General features: G+C 43.2%; 1 protein-coding gene and 1 long non-coding RNA gene across 5 annotated transcripts in view; one reads left to right on the top strand and one right to left on the bottom strand.

The window, feature by feature from the left end:
- Nucleotides 1-14,776: 14,776 nt before the first annotated feature.
- Nucleotides 14,777-20,589, top strand: part of STX16 (syntaxin 16) — a 40,877-nt gene continuing 35,064 nt past the window's right edge. Inside the window, exon 1 of one of the 4 annotated variants that reach the window (XM_061631162.1) lies at nucleotides 14,777-14,876. Coding sequence is in view for 3 of the 4 variants with exons in the window: in XM_061631158.1 (XP_061487142.1) it covers nucleotides 15,577-15,711 (135 nt within the window). In the remaining variant the exon portion in view is untranslated. Of the gene's footprint in view, nucleotides 14,877-14,942; nucleotides 15,712-20,589 lie in introns of those variants that run through there. The other 3 variants (XM_061631158.1, XM_061631159.1, XM_061631160.1) reach the window with 3 other exon arrangements.
- The window catches only part of LOC133387099 (uncharacterized), a 42,413-nt gene continuing 41,878 nt past the window's right edge, over nucleotides 20,055-20,589 (bottom strand). The window contains exon 3 of the long non-coding RNA XR_009763365.1: nucleotides 20,055-20,271. This is a non-coding gene — a long non-coding RNA (uncharacterized LOC133387099). The remainder of the gene's footprint in view (nucleotides 20,272-20,589) is intronic.

The raw sequence follows: 20,589 nt of genomic DNA, 5'->3' as shown, positions 1-20,589 counted from the left end.
CCTTGTCTCCTCAGAGTGAAATTTCTCTCTATCAAATTTTAACTTTTCTACTTGTAATTCAGCATCCAATGCTCGTTGCTTCTCCCTCTCCTCAAACCCCATTCTCAACTTCTCAGTTTCCAACTCCCTCTGTTTGTCTTTTTCCTCAGCCTCAAAGACCCGCTGTTTGTCTTTTTCTTCCATTTCAAAGACTCTCTGCTTGTCTTTTTCCTCAGCCTCCCATCTTAACTTCTCTCTCAAATACTCTATATAAGCGGGATTGCTTGAGTATCCTTCTGGGGTCTCTTCCCTGACAGGTTGTTTTTGCTGGGCAGTTGCAAATCCTATAAGTGCTACCCTCAATTCATCTACCCCTTTACCCTCGTGAGGTAAATTGAATGTTATGCACTTCTCCACCAGCTCCTCTCTTTTCATTTTTATGTATTCAGCCATGGTGTTTGAGTTCACTCACTCTGTGCCACACACTCTTTGCCAGTCACTCTTACAAGAAATCTTGTTTTGTTATTTCTGTTTGCCACACCACTGTTCTGGATTCTCTGGTATTCGTATCTGGATTCTCTGTTGTTCGTATCCCACCGTTACCACCACGTGTGACAGCCCTTCCCTGGCTCTCCCTGTCAGGTTCCTACCTGCTCGTGGTTACTGCCTGTCTCTAGGCACCACCAGGGACTCCACCAGTCTGGACTGTCCTTTCTTATGGTTTCTCTCCCCGCTCTAGCACAGATCTCAACAGATCCCCCTGCTAGGCAGCACCACCAGTCACGTCCTATAACCAGTAGTCCCAGAGACTCTGCCTGAGTCTCTCTATCTGGTTACCTCTGTGACTGAGTGCTAAAGCTGTCCCAATCCCTTTGATTTACTCAGACTGCTTGTGGTGTTATTCTCTTGACCGCTGCCACCATTTGTTTCCCTTCAGCCTTGGTATTTACCTTACCCTCCCTTCTGGTCTGTGAAACCCCAGCCAAGGATCAGGCCTTTGGTAAACCAAATTAAGTATTTATTAAAGATAACAAAGCTAACAAGAATAACAAGATTTCTTCTTAAGGCACATAAGCATATGGTTTTACTCAATACTAATCCGAACTCCACCTCCCTCCTGGCAAACAACTCTCTAAACCCCACCAAGCAACCCACTCAGTTTCTCTTCTCCCCCCCAGATTCCACTCTCACTCTTCCTTTTATACATTCAGCCATTTTAAACACTCAGCCAATCATCTCCCATTCTACTGCCCATTCACTCCCCCTCTTTCACTCCACTTACCATGTATCTTCTAAACAACTAACACTTACCATATATACATTAATATAGGAACATCACAGGCTTATTTATGCTCTAGAGCAACCTTTCCCAACTAGTGGGCCACCAGATGTTGTTGGACCACAATTCCCATCTTTCCTGACCATTGGCAATGCTGGCTGAGGCTGATGGGAGTTGTGGTCCAAGAACATCTGGTGGCCCACTAGTTGGGAAAGGCTGCTCTAGTGTTTCCCTATCCCCTTTTGTCAGTGGCAGTGAGGGAAGATCAATTGTGCTGATTGGCTCTGGCTGTAGAGAAAGAGGGACCCTGGGAGGGGGCCGCTTGACAAATAAGTAATGGTATGGAGTCCCGGAGCATCCCCTCACAAATTCACACGTGAACATTCATTAAAATTTACTCTATAGTTAACTTACAGTAAAATGTATTCATGTCTACTCAGGAGTAATTCTCTTCATATTTGATGGAGCTTACTCCCAGGTAAATGAAACTGCAGTAAACAGACCATACTACAATTCTGTTGAAGCTCTGAAGCTGTACTATTTTGGGGGGGTGAGGGAACCATAGGGCTTTATAGTACAAAGATACATCATTCTTGTTAAAGGAAGTAAAATTTTATGTCTTTAATACAAAGACTTAGGCTGCATTCTTAACCAGGTCTACTCAGAAATAAGTCCTATAGAATTCAATGGAGCAACAGGCATATGAGGCAGGTTAGGTTGAGAGTCAGTGGCTGACCCAAGGTAGTAAGTAAGCAAAAAAAAAAAAAGATGGATAAAATAAGTTTTAAAAATATGAAATTGCACATGCTCAGTGTATTTTTGTTACTATTTATCAAGGCTTTGGGTGTGTTTTTATACAGTTGATGGCACACAGACCAGCCATTAATTAATTTTTTAAATTAATAAATAAGTCTTCTCTTGGCTCTTTGCGACCCCCCCTGGGATGACATTGAAACCCCCCTGGGGGTCCCGACCCCCAGGTTCCAAACCACTGGTTTACACAATGAGTAAAACAATCCATCAATCAAAATAATATGGTCTTTAAAACAAATAGATACCACCAGTAAATACATAAAGTACAGCTTGCTTAATATGCCTGCCAAAAAAGAAATATCTTCACCAAAGTGGTCACCTGTCTGATCTCAGCTGGCGGGCAGGGAGTTCCACAGAACTGAGGCCTTGGAGCTGAATGTGCGGCTCTGGTGGATACGAGCTGTGCATCTCAGCTATAGAGAACCACTAATAGAGACTCCCTTGAAGATCTCTGTGATCGGGCAGGAATATAAGGAATCAGGTGCTCCTTAAGATGTCCTGGACTCAAGGTGTTAAGGACCTTGTAAATGAATACAAGAGCTTTGACCTTGACCTGGTAACATATGGGCAGCCAGTGCAACCTTTTAAGCATGTGCTGGCAGTAGTCTGTCCCCATTGGCAGTCTAGCTGCAGCATTTTACAAGCAGCTGGAGCTTCCAGGTGCAAGGGTAGCCCCACACAGAATGCAACACAGTAAATCTGGCTGATGAAGCTCAGTCACTCCACGCTACACACCACACAAGCAATAATCTTTTTTCTTGCTCATACAGCCTTCCAGTCTACGCGCTGAAGTCATAGCCATGGTTCAGCAAAATAACAGAACCAAAAGATCAAGGGCTGTGTTCTCTTCTCATTACTGTATAGCACAATCTACAGTCCTAGCAGCGCTGCAAACAAGCTGTATGAAAAGCGAATCACAAAGTAGCAGGCCAAAGAACGTGCATCTGCATTTATTTTGATGATGGGCTATAGCTGCCTGGCAAGAATGCAGACCATAAGGTACTGGAGCAGGAAGCCTGCTCATCTAAGAAGTAAGGAATAGGATGAACAGCAATTGTATCATACCAATAAATCCTGTTCTCCAGACAAGTAGGTGCACAGCAGCCATGAAGTTTTTGAATTTGCAGAACTCTGTTTGGAGGAGGGGAATCAAAATGGCAAAAATACCCCCAGGAACTACTGTGTCAGGCTCTTGTCTCCAGAAGCGGCTCCTGTTCTCCACCCTTAAATGGAAAGGGACTGGGGCAAAGAAGACCTGGGTTCTAATACAGTGCCTCCACCTCTTAAGTTCTTCTAAACCATGGGTAGTGGACTTTTCCAGCCCGAGGGCTGCATTGCCTCTTGGGCTACCTTCCAGGGGCCACATGCCAGTGGTGGGAGAGGCCAGAAGCAAATGTGGGTGGAGCAACGGATGTGAGGTTTCTACACACACCTGCACACCTCTGTCAGTCCACCATTGAGGCAGACAAAAGGCATGCTCACAGTTCAAGGCAAAAGGGCTCAAGAAATGAGCAGGGCTGGGAAGGGGGCTGGCCTGAGAGAGAGGAGGGGTTGGCTTGAGAAGAATCCCAAGGGCTGGACAGATAGGCCTGTAGAGGTTCCCCACCTCCTGCTCTAAGCTGAGAGATATATCCAACAGCAGCTGGTGGTTCCATGTCAGTGAGACAGTGGAATCCCTTCCAGGTTTTAGTCCTAGCTCTCACAGAGCTGTCCAAGGTGCTTCAGTTCTGACTCCCTGACATTCTTCTTGATTCGCAGCTCCTAGCTCCCCTCAGACATCTGCCTGAGGCAAGCTTGGGGAACTTCAGTCCCAGTGGCCTCCAGGCCTCTGACTGGATTGTTCTCCTTATTATATAAAAATCTGCTACTGCGCATGATGCTGTGTATACAGTATTCCAAATGTGGCCACACCACAGAGTTGTATAACAGCATTATGACAGCGGCAGTTTTATTACCTTTCCTAACAATCCCTAGGATAGAATTTGTCGCTGAATGTGGGAGTGAGGAAGATAGAGACACAAAAGAGTGGCGCTCAATGCATGAGTGTAATGTACAGTTTAATGCAATTGTCTTAACTGGCTTAGACAATTAACCCTAAAGCCTCTCCATTAACGCCAATTTTGTATCATCTGCTGTTCAATGAAAAATACAAGCTCTTTCTGTTTAAACAATGGGAAAACAGAGGTATTTATAGAATTAAAGACTTGCAGAATTACAGTGGCGTCACTAGGGTTGGTGTCACCTGGTGCGGTAACTCATGGTGTCACCCCCATGGACCTCCTCCCGTATCAGACCATACAGAATCCTTCGTAATGTTTTTTGTACTAATGTTACTCGTAAATCATAATTCCCATATATCACTGAATGTAATGGCAATAGTAGTGACATAAACAACTAGTAAAATTAAAATTACACCTTTAAATTACAATATCATACGCACAGCTCAAATTCTTGTTCTTATTACTAATGGGAGTTAATTATCTTGTGTATGCCCATAGTAAATTTTCAGATACTTTCAGACCCTCAGCAATTTTCAAGTGGTCTATGTAGAAGAAAGGTTTGGGAACCCCTGGAATAAGACACCTGCTTATGTCCCTATGCTGCTCTCTCCCCTCATTTAGGTACCTGAGATGCATGCGTGTGGACACACCTCCTTACAATTATGGAAAGTAATTCTTAATAATTAGTCTCCAGACACAAAGTTACATAGGTATTTATCAGTTGTTTAGTAGAAAATTCAGAGCTGCAGGGTTGCTGCTCCACGAGCTAGAGGGAGCCCCAGCTGACGAAGCGTCAAGGCCCCAGCTGACAAAGCGTCAAGGCGAGTTAAGCAGCAGAGCGAAAAGAGGGTAAGTAGCTCCCATTTATTCCATTATTTAATTGAAGTAAAACAGCTCAGAGCAATAACTAATAAGGGCAGCCCAAGGTCACCCTGAGCTAGGAGCCAAATCCTGAAAGAACCTATATCTTAGGAGACAGATCCTAGGAGAAGGAAGCGTATAGAAAGCTAGTTTTCAGCACCACCCTAGCAGGAAAGCTTCAGGGGACACTGTAAACAAGGCTAAATTCCAGTCAGAGAGAAGGGGGAAAAGGAAACTCCACTGATACATACAGGGAGAGAGTCAGCTCAGTCCTTGCTAAAAAGGGCAGCTTCAGCCTTCCTGAAACACAACCACAAGCTCTGTTTCCCTAGGTTAAAGAAAGGTCAGGCTGTTCTAGGTGGGAAAACAACAAACACAAAAGACTTGCCTGGAAGGCGCAGCCCCTTGCTGAGATTAAAAGCAGCCAAAAGCTTAAACAGCCCCGCCCCTCGCTCAGGAAGGAAGCCTGAGAGAATACTAAAGAGTTAAGTCCCAGCTGATAGCCATCAGCCTCAAGTAACACATCATTGGCTGGCAGCAGTAGCTGGGAGGAACCAGCCACACATATAAAGTCAGAGCACCCTAGCAAGGGAGCCTGCTCCATGAACTAGAGGAAGCCCCAGCTGACGAAGCGTCAAGGCGAGTTAAGCAGCAGAGCGAGTTCAGCAGCAGGGCGAGGAGGCCAGGGCCCCCTACTCTGCCCGTCTGTTCCCTGACCTCAACTAAACCGCAGTCTCCAACCCACTGACGTAATAAACCTTAAACAAAACTATGCAGGTAAGAAGCCAGCAGGGGTGTGGGGGCTTTCCAGTGTTTTGCACTGCCTGCAGCATGTACGACTATCTGCCTGTTGGACAGAAGTTGTGGGTGTGCTCTTGGTGCAATGAGCTCCTGGCTCTCTGGGAACAACTTCATTTCCTTGAGGCCAAGGTGGCGGACCTGGAAAAGCTGAGAGAGGCAGAGAGGTGTGTGGAGGAGGCCTTCAGGGACGTTATAGCTGTGTCCCACTCCGATGATAGCTCTCCTGCTATCATGGACAACGATGGTCTCGGGGAAGGAGAGCATCCAGCTGAGGAAGAGGGAAACGATCCCTTAGAAGGGACCCATTCCTTGGGGGATGAGCAGCTATCCTCTCGTGCCGAGGATATATCTCCAGGGGGTGGAGGGATCCTTGTAGTGGGTGATTTGATCATTAGGAACATAGACAGTGGGGTGTGTGATGGGCGTGTAGACCGCAAGGTGTTTTGCCTGCCTGGTGCGAAGGTTGCAGATATCGCCCGTCATTTAGATAGTTTGGTAGACAGTGCTGGGAAGGAGTCAGTGGTCGTGGTGCACGTTGGCACCAACGACATGGGGAAATGCAGCCGTGAGGTCCTGGAAGCAAAATTTAGGTTGCTAGGTAGGATGCTGAAAGCCAGGACCTCCAAGGTGGCTTTCTCTGAAATGCTACCGGTTCCACGCGCAGGACCAGCCAGACAGGCCCAGCTTCGCAGTCTCAATGCGTGGATGAGACGATGGTGTCGGGTGGAAGGTTTTGGATTTGTTAGGCACTGGGAAACATTTTGGGACAAGCCGGGCCTGTACAAAAGGGACGGGCTCCACTTGAACCAGAATGGAACCAGACTGCTGGCACTTAAAATTAAAAAGGTGGCAGAGCAGCTTTTAAACTGACTGAGGGGGGAAACCCGACAGGAGCTGAGAAAGGTCCAGTTCGGAATAAACCTCCCCCCTGGGATAAAAACCAAAGAAATGATGAAATTTTAAAAGGGGTAGGCCTAGAAGTAGGCATTGTGAGAGCAGGGGCACAGGATATAAATTCAGAAGAGCAAAATTACCACAGGCCTAACAAGTGCCAAAGACACTTGAAGAGAGACACTGCTTACAAGTGCCTGTACACTAATGCTAGGAGCCTGCGAACCAAGATGGGAGAACTGGAGTGCTTGGTCTTAGAGAAGAGCATTGATATAGTGAGCATAACGGAGACCTGGTGGAATGGAGAAAACCAGTGGGATACGGATATCCCTGGATATAAACTATATTGGAAGGACAGGGAAGGACGTATTGGTGGCGGAGTCGCTCTATACGTGAAAGAAGGCATTGAATCCAGCAAGCTCAAAACCCCAAAAGAGGCAGACTCCTCCACAGAATCATTGTGGGTGGTGATACCATGCCCCAGGAGGGACTTAATACTGGGAACGATGTATCGTCCCCCTGATCAAAATGCTCAGGGAGACCTTGAGATGAGATATGAAATTGAGGAAGCATCCAAACTAGGAAATGTGGTAGTAATGGGTGACTTCAACTACCCGGACATAGACTGGCTGCATATGTGTTCCAGTCATGACAAAGAAGCAAAGTTTCTAGATATTCTAAATGACTATTCCCTAGACCAGTTGGTCATGGAACTGACCAGAGGGACGGCAACCCTGGACTTAATCCTCAGTGGGGACCGGGACCTGGTGCGAGATGTAAGTGTTATTGAACCGATTGGGAGCAGTGACCACAGTGCTATTAAATTAAACATACATGTAACTGGCCAATTGCCACGAAAATCCAACACGGTCACATTTGACTTCAAAAGAGGAAACTTCACAAAAATGAGGGGATTGGTAAAAAGAAAGCTGAAAAACAAAGTCCAGAGGGTCACATCACTCGAAAATGCTTGGAAGTTGTTTAAAAACACTATATTAGAAGCTCAACTGGAGTGCATACCGCAGATCAGAAAAGGTACCGCCAGGGCCAAGAAGATGCCAGCATGGTTAACAAGCAAAGTCAAGGAAGCTCTTAGAGGCAAAAAGTCTTCCTTCAAAAAATGGAAGACTTGTCCGAATGAAGAAAATAAAAAAGAACACAAACTCTGGCAAAAGAAATGCAAGAAGACAATAACGGATGCTAAAAAAGAATTTGAGGAGCACATTGCTAAGAACATAAAAACCAACAACAAAAAATTCTATAAATACATTCAAAGCAGGAGACCATCTAGGGAGACAATTGGACCCTTGGATTATAAGGGAGTCAAAGGTGTCCTAAAGAACGATAAGGAGATCGCAGAGAAGCTAAATGAATTCTTTGCATCTGTCTTCACAGTGGAAGATATAGGGCAGATCCCTGAACCTGAACTAACATTTGCAGGAAGGGATTCTGAGGAACTGAGACAAATAGTGGTAACGAGAGAGGAAGTTCTAGGCTTAATGGACAATATAAAAACTGACAAATCACTGGGCCCGGATGGCATCCACCCGAGAGTTCTCAAAGAACTCAAAGGTGAAATTGCTGATCTGCTAACTAAAATATGTAACTTGTCCCTTCGGTCCTCCTCCGTGCCTGAGGACTGGAAAGTGGCAAATGTAACGCCAATCTTCAAAAAGGGATCCAGAGGGGATCCCGGAAATTACAGGCCAGTTAGCTTAACTTCTGTCCCTGGAAAACTGGTAGAAAGTATTATTAAAGCTAGATTAACTAAGCACATAGAAGAACAAGCCTTGCTGAAGCAGAGCCAGCATGGCTTCTGCAAGGGAAAGTCCTGTCTCAGTAACCTATTAGAATTCTTTGAGAGTGTCAACAAGCATATAGATAGAGGTGATCCAGTGGACATAGTGTACTTAGACTTTCAAAAAGCGTTTGACAAGGTACCTCACCAAAGGCTTCTGAGGAAGCTTAGCAGTCATGGAATAAGAGGAGAGGTCCTCTTGTGGATAAGGAATTGGTTAAGAAGCAGAAAGCAGAGAGTAGGAATAAACGGACAGTTCTCCCAATGGAGGGCTGTAGAAAGTGGAGTCCCTCAAGGATCGGTATTGGGACCTGTACTTTTCAACTTGTTCATTAATGACCTAGAATTAGGAGTGAGCAGTGAAGTGGCCAAGTTTGCTGATGACACTAAATTGTTCAGGGTTGTTAAAACAAAAAGGGATTGCGAAGAGCTCCAAAAAGACCTCTCCAAACTGAGTGAATGGGCAGAAAAATGGCAAATGCAATTCAATATAAACAAGTGTAAAATTATGCATATTGGAGCAAAAAATCTGAATTTCACGTATACGCTCATGGGGTCTGAACTGGCGGTGACCGACCAGGAGAGAGACCTCGGGGTTGTAGTGGACAGCACGATGAAAATGTCGACCCAGTGTGCGGCAGCTGTGAAAAAGGCAAATTCCATGCTAGCAATAATTAGGAAAGGTATTGAAAATAAAACAGCCGATATCATAATGCCGTTGTACAAATCTATGGTGCGGCCGCATTTGGAATACTGTGTACCGTTCTGGTCGCCTCATCTGAAAAAGGATATTATAGAGTTGGAAAAGGTTCAGAAGAGGGCAACCAGAATGATCAAGGGGATGGAGCGACTCCCTTACGAGGAAAGGTTGCAGCATTTGGGGCTTTTTAGTTTAGAGAAAAGGCGGGTCAGAGGAGACATGATAGAAGTGTATAAAATTATGCATGGCATTGAGAAAGTGGATAGAGAAAAGTTCTTCTCCCTCTCTCATAATACTAGAACTCGTGGACATTCAAAGAAGCTGAATGTTGGAAGATTCAGGACAGACAAAAGGAAGTACTTCTTTACTCAGCGCATAGTTAAACTATGGAATTTGCTCCCACAAGATGCAGTAATGGCCACCAGCTTGGATGGCTTTAAAAGAAGATTAGACAAATTCATGGAGGACAGGGCTATCAATGGCTACTAGCTGTGATGGCTGTGCTCTGCCACCCTAGTCAGAGGCAGCATGCTTCTGAAAACCAGTTGCTGGAAGCCTCAGGAGGGGAGAGTGTTCTTGCACTCGGGTCCTGCTTGCGGGCTTCCCCCAGGCACCTGGTTGGCCACTGTGAGAACAGGATGCTGGACTAGATGGGCCACTGGCCTGATCCAGCAGGCTCTTCTTATGTTCTTTTGTTCTTATGTCCCTTCATGATAGTTACAGCCACGTACACCCTTTTTTACTCCTGCATTAAGAATGAGATCTTTGTTAATGCATTCTCTCACAACAACAAACATCTCTAGGAGCCAATCAGCATGAAAGTGGAGAGCGTTAGCAACTGAGAAGAGTCTTCTCAGTGGCTGACTCACCTCCTTTCACTCTGATTGGCTCCAATCTGCAGAAAAGGCAAGGAAGCATATTAGAAGACTCTTCTCAGTGACTAACACACTCCCTTTTCATGGTGACTGTAGGATGCTTGGAGACATAGGGACCCTGCTCCCAAAAAAGCAGAGGGACTAAGATCCCCTGGGCGACTACCCTCCTGGTGCTTATGGACATGACCGTAATATATTTTGTGATGTGCAAGTTCGATATTATTTATTAAGTGTGTTTAGGATTACACTGATGGCATTCCCAAATATGTACTTTCACACAGACTTTGGTTTTCCATAACACAATGTTTGTCCAAGCCTCCACACTTGGGGGGGCACTACTTGCACACCCCTTCCATAAGCACATCAAAGTTGGATACACACCTGAACCAAGACCCAGACAAAAGGGCACTCAAAACAAAAAGGTAATTACAGTGGCTGAGTAGATCTTGTACAGTGGTTATACTGACTGGGCAGCCACTGTCCTTCACATTTTACAAAATACTTTTTTCCTATACAAAGATTAAATTTCTGTGTATGAAAAAGTAATATATGAAGTGGTCTCAATAGTGAGAAAAGTAAACAAATGAATGGTGATCCAAATGTTTTTCATTCTCACGTTATGAAACTAGCTGCCAGATGATGTATCACCTTCCCTATGCATGCAGCGTAGACTGAAAAAACAGCACCCAAGCCACCATTCAATATGTGCACGTGTTCTTTCCGACATGAATCTACAGGTCTCAAAAAATAATGTGTGACAAAGTCCTCAAACACCTTATAACATGCCTCAAACATGGCCTCTTGTTCTACCAGCATGCGTTCACACCATCACTTTGCCAAAACATAAGGATAGGTAAATTGCTTTTAGGGAGGTTCACAATTATGATTTCCTATTTATTTAATCTAAAAATATTTAAAATACATAAAAATAGCCAGGGGAAGATATTGGAGAAATATAAAATAAATGCAAATAAAAAAGGGAGGGAAGGTGAAGAGACCTTAAATGTGCTACTCACCATCTCTCAGCCTATCCTCCCCTCAGGATGAAAACAATGGAGAACCATGACCACCCCCAGGAAGAAGGGCACACTTAAAATGTAGAGGAAAAAATAATCTACAACCATAGTGTGAAATCAAATACTTATTGGGATACAGTATGAAGAAATATTTATATAAACATGACTATCAAATATGTTTATGAATTACACAATCTTTAAATATATTTATAGTGCAATCCGATGTTTGTTTACTCAGAAGCAAGTCCCAATGTATTCAATGGGGCTTACTCAAACTGGGAAGTGTGCAGAGAACTACAGCCCCAAGTGATAAGGAACTTGTTCTTTCAACTTGTTCTTTTAAGTTGAGACCTTATCCAAGTCTGAGTCTGTGTTGGAATTGCTTTTTAATATGTTTTTAAGCCTTTTCTTCTTCTTTTTTTAAAAAACATTTTTTCAAAGCTTTTAAAAAATATTTTCAAAGATGTTTTAATATATTTTAAAGTCTGTTTTTATGATGTTTTAAAGTGCTTTTAGTGCTTTTGTTTGCCGCCCTGGGCTCCTACTGGGAGGAAGGGCGGGATATAAATCAAATAATAAATAAACTTCATTCACCCAACCCAAAATTCAGAATCATGCCTCTTTAGGCTGTTTTCCAACTCTTGCTTCATGGTTATTGGATTTTAAATGGCTTTATTTCTTGTTGTGAGCTGCCTTGGTTTCCAACCCTACCTCACAGGGTTGTTGGAAAGACTACACACACACACTGCAGATGTATAAATACATACAGCCCATATAATAGTTTATTGTCAAACCAGTTGGTCATTGCAGAAAAATCAGTATTAGTTTTTAAAAAATCAGTATTCATTTCCTACAGAATAAAAACTGTAATACCTAAGTAAGCCCTGCCTACTTGCTTTAAAATAGGACTGGAGGAGGGGACTGAAAGAGAACACAAAGTCAAACACAATTCTTTTGTACATTCACTCCAAAGTCCCATTGATTTTCAGCACATTCATAACCATGTCTACTCAAAAGTAAATCCTATTGAATTCAATGGGATTTACTCTGGACATATGGGATTAGCAATGCTTTTACCCCCACAAAAGCAAGTATTGGGAAGGTTTTCAAAACACTGCCCAGGATCTGACTCCTACACACAAGAAGGGAAAAACCTGAAATTTATTTATTTATTTTATTTTATTATTTATTTTATTAAATTTCTATACCGCCCCATAGCCAAAGCTCTCTGGGCGGTGTACAAACTAAAACTTCGATCTACAATTAAAACACATATTTAAACAATTTTAAAACTACATCCAAATTTCAAAATTGTAAACATTTTTAAGACAGACAAAAACACATGCCTATCTGGTTTTTTTTCTCTTCTACTACTTTGATTGAACATAGGATGTGCATTCTTTTTCATAACAGCTGCCTCATCTAGTTGTTTCTTTTAACAGTGGGAACAGCTTAGAAAATGTTATTTTCATACTTTAACCAATGTTCACCTACATGTCTACTAAAACATGGACATTTAATTCTGCTTATTGTTTATCGCTCATGTACAGCTTAGAAAAATAGACTGGGGATCAAGACAAGATGATTTAGAACTGGCCCAATGGATTGACAGCCCCACACAGACAAGCATTAGGAGCTTCCTATGCTGCATTAACATTTAATTTTCAGGTGCACAACTTGTGAAAAAAAGTTTTAAGGTCCCATGTAGCTCTCCACGCAACTCACTGACTTCTTCACACAGTCTTTTTTTATCACCTGCAGAAGATGAGTCTATGGGACCTGATCTGTTTTGTTTGCTGAGTTTGCCTGGGCTCCAAGTCTTACACATGAATCATGGACCACCAGGCTCAGATTCTCTTTTTCTTACTCACCATATATGGATCATTTTTGTACTGGATCAGCAAGTATTCCATTTCCATTATGATACAGCCTTATAAGTTGCTGAGCAGAACAAAAGGCAAGGATGCTGCACTGAAAATTTTATCTATGTCAATCATATCAAATTTTAATCAACATGTGATATAAGAATGTGCTAGCAGTTGCATTTGTAAGGGAAAAACTTTTTTGAAAAGTTGTGCACAAGAGAGGTAAGCCATCTCTGTTTGGGTTTTCATTTGTGATGTCTTGAAATTGCGATGCCTCTGTTGCCTGACCACCAATGAAAGAGTTCGTATTTCTGGCAAAATGTATTTCCAGGTTCTGCCAAACCACTGTCTGCAGACTAGTGCTTCCACTGGATACTGTTTTTTGACTTTTTTTCTATGAGATCTATCCCTTCCAAAACATTGGTGATGTCGTAAATCCGCCTTTTTTGTCTCACAGCAAGTGTATCTGCAGCCGCTTTCAAGTCGAGGACGCCGTCCTTGGCCTCCTGCAGGAGGGACATGAACTGTATATACTTACCCAATTTATGAGATTTTCAGATAAATGGGGGGGGGACCACCATTTTCTGGCCTTGCAATGAGGTTTACTAGACACTGCCACAGGTCAAACATACACTTCACTGATTGGCTGCAATCCTGAATGGGCAGGGTTAAAGCTACGAAGTGCTATACAGTAGTTTAAAAAAAGATTTAACAGGGCGGCTGACGTTTTTAAGTATATCTCAAGAACCGAACCACCTAGAAACTTATTTTTTTTTAAAAATTAAAGCTGAGAATCACCCCCCTCTGATGGTGTCACTTGGTGTGGTCCGCACCCTCCTAGTGACGCCACTTGGGGCGGCTGACATTTTTATGTATATCTCGAGAACCGGACCACCTAGAAACTTTTTTTTTTAAAATTAAAGCTGAGAGTCACCCCCCTCTGATGGTGTCACCTGGTGCGGCCCGCACCCCCCTAGTGACACCACTGCAGAATTAAAGACAATGGCTGAAAGACTAGAGAGGAAATTTAAACAAAACTCGGAGAAATACCCACCAACTGGTTACAAATACACCTAATATTACCCTTTAATAATCATAACCAGATAACGGCTGAAAATAATAGACCATTAACAGAATAGGAAGCTTTGGTAATACACGTACATGCTGTCAAAGAATTGGTATCATCCATTTACAAAATAATAAATAATTTTGCAAAAATATTGCCTCAGGCACTTCCCTCTGCAAGCCCTGCATTGCAAGAGGGCGCCCAACAGCTGTAGACAACCCCCGCCATCTCCAGGATGATGGCTGCACCTGTTGATTTTCATACTCTCAGATTTTAAAAGCTCAGGAGGTCTTCTTATCTGTCTTTTAAAATAGTTATGTTTTTAATAATTATATTCTTCTGGATCCCCTATAATTTTTTGATGAAAGGTAGTATTTACACATTTGAAATAAATATAAATTACCCCCCCCCTTTTTTTTGAGCGCAGATCCGTTGCCAACCTAAAAGTTCGGGGAGCCACCAAGAAAAGTAAGGGGGAATTTTCTGTAATAAATTTAATTATTTATCTTTTGTAAAAAAAAAAAAGGGAGCACGAACATTTTAGGGGGACATGTTTGGGAGGGGCAGCCCCTGGGTTACCGATCTGTAACCCCAATGTAGTTTTCTACTGTTGGTGGATAACATACATGCTTATTTCAAAGTACTGCGCTGAAAAACAGCCTCTGATCCCGCCTACTTCGTTGCATTTGAGTTTATTAGCTCCCGATCTTTTCCTCCTGAATCCTTTTCTTGCCCGACACGTGCCCGATTCACCTATCTGAAATCGGGAACCAGAAGTTTCATCAGTGAACCATTAGGACGGCACCTCTTTGGTCGGCACCGTATGGATCTCCCAGCTCTCTGCTTATCTCGGATTCCGTGTGAGATCGGAACCTTCGAGTTCCGTCTCCTTGAGGCGAGGGGGAAATGTGTCCTCGCTGCACAATGCGGAAGTGAGCCGGGCTGGTGGCAGGGTGACGGTCGGGTCCATCCGGGGCCGGGTAGAGAAGGATGTGGGGGGCTGGAGGGGGTCGGGGCTAGGTCCCTTCCCTGTTCCTGGCGAGCGGCGGGGGAGGAAGAGCCGGGCGGGGCTCGTGCTGTATCCGCCCCAGGAGAGTTTTGGCTGAGCGCTGGGGCTTGAATTCAGGAGAGGGCTCCAAGGTGGCTGAGAGGGGAAGGCTCGGCGCAAGGGATTTCTGGAGGTTTCTCTTTTCTTTTTTGGAGGGGCGGAGACTTGGGAATTGTAGAAGGCTAAAAGGTGACCTGCTGGAAGATAGGGGTGCAGAAGAGTGGGCTCTCTTGGTGCTCCGTGGGGGGCAATTTTTCCATGAGGTGGAGGAAGAGGCTTCTCCTTGGAAATTGCAGGTGGCCTAAGGACATCAGGTGGACGGGCTGGGGGAGCTTGTGGGGGTAGTCTCGGGAGAAGCATCTGTGGGAGGCTCTTCTCAGGGCTCTGTAGCAAAGTGCAGGTTTTTTTAAAAAAGAAAAAAGGGGGCTTAGTCCTGAAGGGAAACTAGCAGAGGTGCTCTTTAGAGAAGATAGGGTCCCTGTGAAAGCTAAAGGAACTTTTTTTGGGGTTGGCTTTTGAAAGGTCAGTGGAAATTCCCAGGGGAAGGGGGGGTTCCTAAAAGGCCCTGTAGGAAATTTAGAGCCATGGCCACCCGGCGTTTAACAGACACATTCTTGTTGTTGCGGAACAACGCGATCCAAAGCCGGCAGCTGCTGGCCGAGCAAGTGAGTAGTTACAGCTCCTCCAGCCCTCTGACTTCACGTAGCATGGCTGCTGCGGTGAGTCTCCCTTCATCCTACTGTATCCCACATTTCGCTGTTCTAGTGCCAACTGCTTAGGACTGTCAGACAGCAAGCATGCCTTTGTTGCTTCTTTTTTCCCATGTAGCCTTTTGGCCTTTCCTTTCCACCCTTATCTTCCTATCTCCGATCCTGTTGCAATAATAGGTTATTTTTCCTAGTTCAGCAAACTCTCTTAAGAGTTACGTATTTCACACCAGACCAGTTTTATGGAGCTGCCATGTTCTGAAATAGGTATGGTTGTACAGAACAGCTGCCACAGTGGAGGGGGCTTTCTAAAGGGAGGTCATTTCACACATTGCTAAGAGGAAAAATGTGTTTGCTCTCAGTGGGGAGCTGCATCCAATCGCATGAGTGAACATACATGATACACGTGTTTGGTATTCTTAGGTGTACATGTAAGAGCAGCAATGTAGGAAGTGTTTGGGGGGGAATTGTGGGCTTTTGGGGACCGCAAGCTTCATCAAGATCTTCTATCTATGTGTCTTGTTAGATTGAGAAAGGAGGTGGAATGTTTTCCTTTCCCCATTTTCCTGTCAACAGTTCCAGGCTTATCTTGACTTATGTCATTGAAGTCTTCTTCTTTGTTCACTTCCTTAAGAGCTTAAAAGGGGCTGATAAACCTACAGCCTGGAGGATCTGGAATTATATTTGTTTTGTTTTAGGCACTCATTTCCCGACACTTGACCCAATCATCCATTTCTGGGTATCCAGCTCTGCAATGTTCTCCCTGAGTATAGTGCTTTATTTTTCTCATAGTAATGAATGGCAGCCATTCACTTTTTATAATTAAACCATTCACTTACAATAAAGAGGTGCGCTTGGATTCTCCGCTGTGATGGAGAGTTATTCCTGCTCTTTGTCTCAACTGTTTTTCCCCCACAGAACTGTGTAGGAGCATTAACAAGCAAGTCAGTCCCTTTCTGCAATCCCCACTCCTCCTCCTCTTCCTGCAAAGCCCTGCCTGAGTTGTTTCTTGTCATTTGAACTGGCTTAGATAGACAGATATTAAGTGTGGCAATTAAAATTTGGTATAACTGTTATTGCTTTTGACTTGCTGAGCGTCACTGAACAAGTTATTTGGGCCCAATATCCTGCCTCTCTTTTCCTGAAGCACTCTGAAATTGAACAGACAACATATTCTAAAATAATTAGTGCTTTCATATCCATTTCCATTTTTTGTTTACTTTTCCATTCTCCATATTTATGTTACCATTAATTTGGTATTCTTTCATTGGGGCGGGAGAATCCTCCTAAATGTCAGAAATCAAATAGTTAGGCACCAGCTTGGTGTGAAATTGGGGGGTGGATTCTTCTAAGCACATGGGATTTTACTCCACACAAGTACACGTATTTGCATAATTTCTTCCTCTCTCTGTCTTCATATCAAGTGCTTCATTCTGTCTATTCCTTTTGCTTTCGTTACAGGTTGCTGGTATTATCTCACTATTATTATACCACCTTCATTCTGTTTGTAAAACATTAATTTGTTGCCCTCTCCTCTTTCTCCCAATCGTCTTCTCCTTTAGTGAGTGCAAAATAAGCCAACTTTACACTGACCTCTGCTTTGGGGCAGTTGTACTAACAACATCTTACAGTGTTCTGTTTTGTGCTGCTGAGTGTTCAACTGGTGTGGTGTTTTTCTCCACGTTTCCTTGAGAATGAATGAATTAAAAACTGTATGTGGGTTCTAGGTTGTTAGAATGTTACCTAGTTACAGTGCAATCCTTCCTGTGCATCCCTTCTCAGAAGTAAGTCCTACCGAGTTCAATGTGGCCTACTCCCAGGAAAGTGAGTGTAGGATTGCAGCCTTAGCTTTCTGATGCTTTTCAGCTTTACATTTCTGTTAGGCCTGGGAGGAAATATAGCCTCGCATCATAAATGTGTTTAACAGAAAACATCAGTGCAGCAATTTATACCTTAAACAATACTTGGAAGTACAGGCAAATTGTCATCTTAGCAGTTGGTTCACACAGAAGAACATAGGCTTCTTCGCACATTTAAAAAATGTATGTTTAAATTTAAAGGAAAGCTGTATATTCTGTGTTTTGCATACTTAATAAAAAGATCCTAATTACTGTGTGCCTGATGATCAAGTACTTTTGTGCACATTGCTGCTATGTTACAGCACATGGGAGTGTATTTTTTTAAAAGGTGGGTCTTAGAATGAGTGAAGAAAGATCTACATAACTCCCATATAATCTATTATAGCAAGCCTAAAATAAATGATTAGCCTGGTTATTCCTAAATTCTTTTGCCAACTCTTCTTCAGGGTTTTAACCCTTCTGTTAGCTTCTCTTCCTTTCTACCAGGAGGAGGGACTCCCCATTCTCAATTATGCACTTTCCGCACCTGGTCAGAATTGGCTGTCTACTCCCGTCTGATCATGTTGATGTTTTTTTTATTGATTTTATGCTGTTTTTCAGCCTTAGTGTAGCTGATAAGAAAATAAATGCATAATACAACAACATAAAATTAAAACTTGGTAATTAGGGATCTCATAAATATACAAGAGTCAAAAGACTGGATCAGAAAACTCCATCAGTATAAAAAGTCTGATCAAAATGTATGGCCATAATCACTTTGTTTATGTTTTTGTTAATAATTGTTTAAAAAGAGAGAAGTAAGGGAGCCATTAAAACCTGTGTGCCACTGCCAAGAATGCCCTGCTCTGTGTACCCACCAGCTTGAGCTCAAATAATGGCAAGTTCTCAGATCTCAACAAGCAGATAGTATCGTATGGAAGAAAGGAGCCTTTCTGATAACCTGGAGCTGTGCAGAACAATCTAAATCTCCCTGTGGGGAGTTTGGACTGGGCAGAGGAGTCCTTCTGCTCAGCTGTGGGAGACTGCTGCCAGTTGCTGCTGAGGACTAATGGAAGCGTCACTGTCTTGGTGCTAACATCCCTGTTCCGGCTGCCAAAGAGGAGGTCACGAGGCACACTGGCATGTATTTTCGCAGCAGAAAGCTGTGAAATGAAGTGTTCTGAAGATAGGATAAGGCTGAGTCTGCTTGGTTTCCGCTGGATCCTGAGCTAGTCTTACAGCCATCACCCAATTCAAACCTGATTGCTGCAGCGGCCTGAAGCCAGCACAGGGATGAAGTCTGATCATCCTACCCACCTTCCTCCATGAGCAGCAGGGCTACAGATTTGAGGGTGGCTCTGTAAATAACTGGCAAGGGGATGGGGGTTAGGATTGTAGCCTAAGATGCTTAGAGGATCATTAGCATCTTGACTTGGACTCAGAAACTCACCAGGAGCCAGTGCATATCCAAAAGTATTGTAGTGATAGGCGTTTGTTTAACCACTCCCTGATCGCATTAGGGATGTGTAAGAGAAACATCAGGCCACATTTTCATTGCTAGGTTTGTGGTGCTGCAGGAAGATTAAGCAACTGTGTTGTCCAATCATGTTGTTATTCTGTCTCCTGCTGATTCTTTATCTCCGTTCTTAAAGATTTAGTGCCCCATTATGAGAGGCCTTCATATTCCCAGGTTTCTTAACTGGGGCATAGCACAGTGTCTGCAGCCATATCTTATTTCTTCCTTGCAACTGCTTCACATTTAACCATGGTGGCTGCAGTAAGTACTTGTATAGGTATACAGCTGTCTATAGTGTGTAGCTGTATACCTCAAAGGGGTTACTAACTGCTTTATCTGAAAACAGTGTAAAATGTCTATGGATTCCAGGACACTTCTAAAAATAGAGGAAGACTGGATAATTAAATAAGAGCCATATTGTATGACATGTGGTCTATTCCGTTAAGATTGGAGAATAGAGTCCAGTTCTTTGAGGATGACCATGCTAGGTGGATGATGTTGAATGAATGCAGTTCCTGATCTATCCACCCAAACCCTAAAGGTTCTGATATTGGAATGAAGTAAGACCTACTTCACATGTTATACTTTTCCTACATGAAAATCACTTCTGTGTAACATGACAGCCATGGATCATCATGTGTAAGTCTGACAACCACACTTGTGTGTGCATTTTCACTAGGTATGCATATGCTGGGAAGAGCTGACAAATCACAGCTTCCTGGAATGTGTACATGCCGTGGAATATAAGAGTGTGCCTGTTGTCACGCATGATGATCTATGTATGGATTTCTAGTTTTTGGCACAAAAATGCTTTCCGGGTAACTAAAGAATGAGGCAAACCACTGGCTATTGGGGGGAAATGCAAGTGGTCTCTTCTCTGCTGCACCTTCAGCATGTTTATTTATTATTTATTTATTACATTTATTAATCGCCTATCTGGCTGGCCATCAGCCACTCTAGGCGATGTACAAAGCAAAATGATACAGAAATGATACAGAAACAACAACAGATCTAAAAAACTAAACAATAAAATAATACCTAACCAGCATTAAGAATAACATAATGCAACCAAACCAAACAATAAGAACAAGGAATCTTCCATGATCTTCTTCTGATCTTCTCCAGGTGACCTCAAGGCGACTCCAAGTGCGACACCGAGGCGCATGCCGAGGCACTGCCTCAGGCAGCCCCTCTTCTTTAATCTTCCATTATGGGATGCTGTAACAGACATTTCAAAGGCATCTATTGAATGGGAAACTCCTGCCATGGTATAATAAGGCCCTTTTGTTCTTGGGGAGTGCAATACTGCATATGTGTTAAAAGGTCACTTATGCACGTTATATGTATTTTAAAACTTGAGTCCAAATCCATGAATATTTCTGATCTCGTTGCTGTTTGAAATTGCATGTGGAATAATCAGTATAAAAAGCACAATATGAAAGGTTTCCTTCTTTTAAAAAGGCAGTTGCTATTATTATGAATAAAATATTCCTGTATGATCTGTTCTTTAACTATATTTAGTTAACCAAAGCAGCT

The sequence above is a fragment of the Rhineura floridana genome, chromosome 6 (genome assembly GCF_030035675.1).
Source record: "Rhineura floridana isolate rRhiFlo1 chromosome 6, rRhiFlo1.hap2, whole genome shotgun sequence".
In the NCBI taxonomy this organism is placed as follows: domain Eukaryota; kingdom Metazoa; phylum Chordata; class Lepidosauria; order Squamata; family Rhineuridae; genus Rhineura; species Rhineura floridana.
Note: the sequence above shows the minus strand (reverse complement) of the source record. Positions and strands in the feature narration are given on the sequence as shown.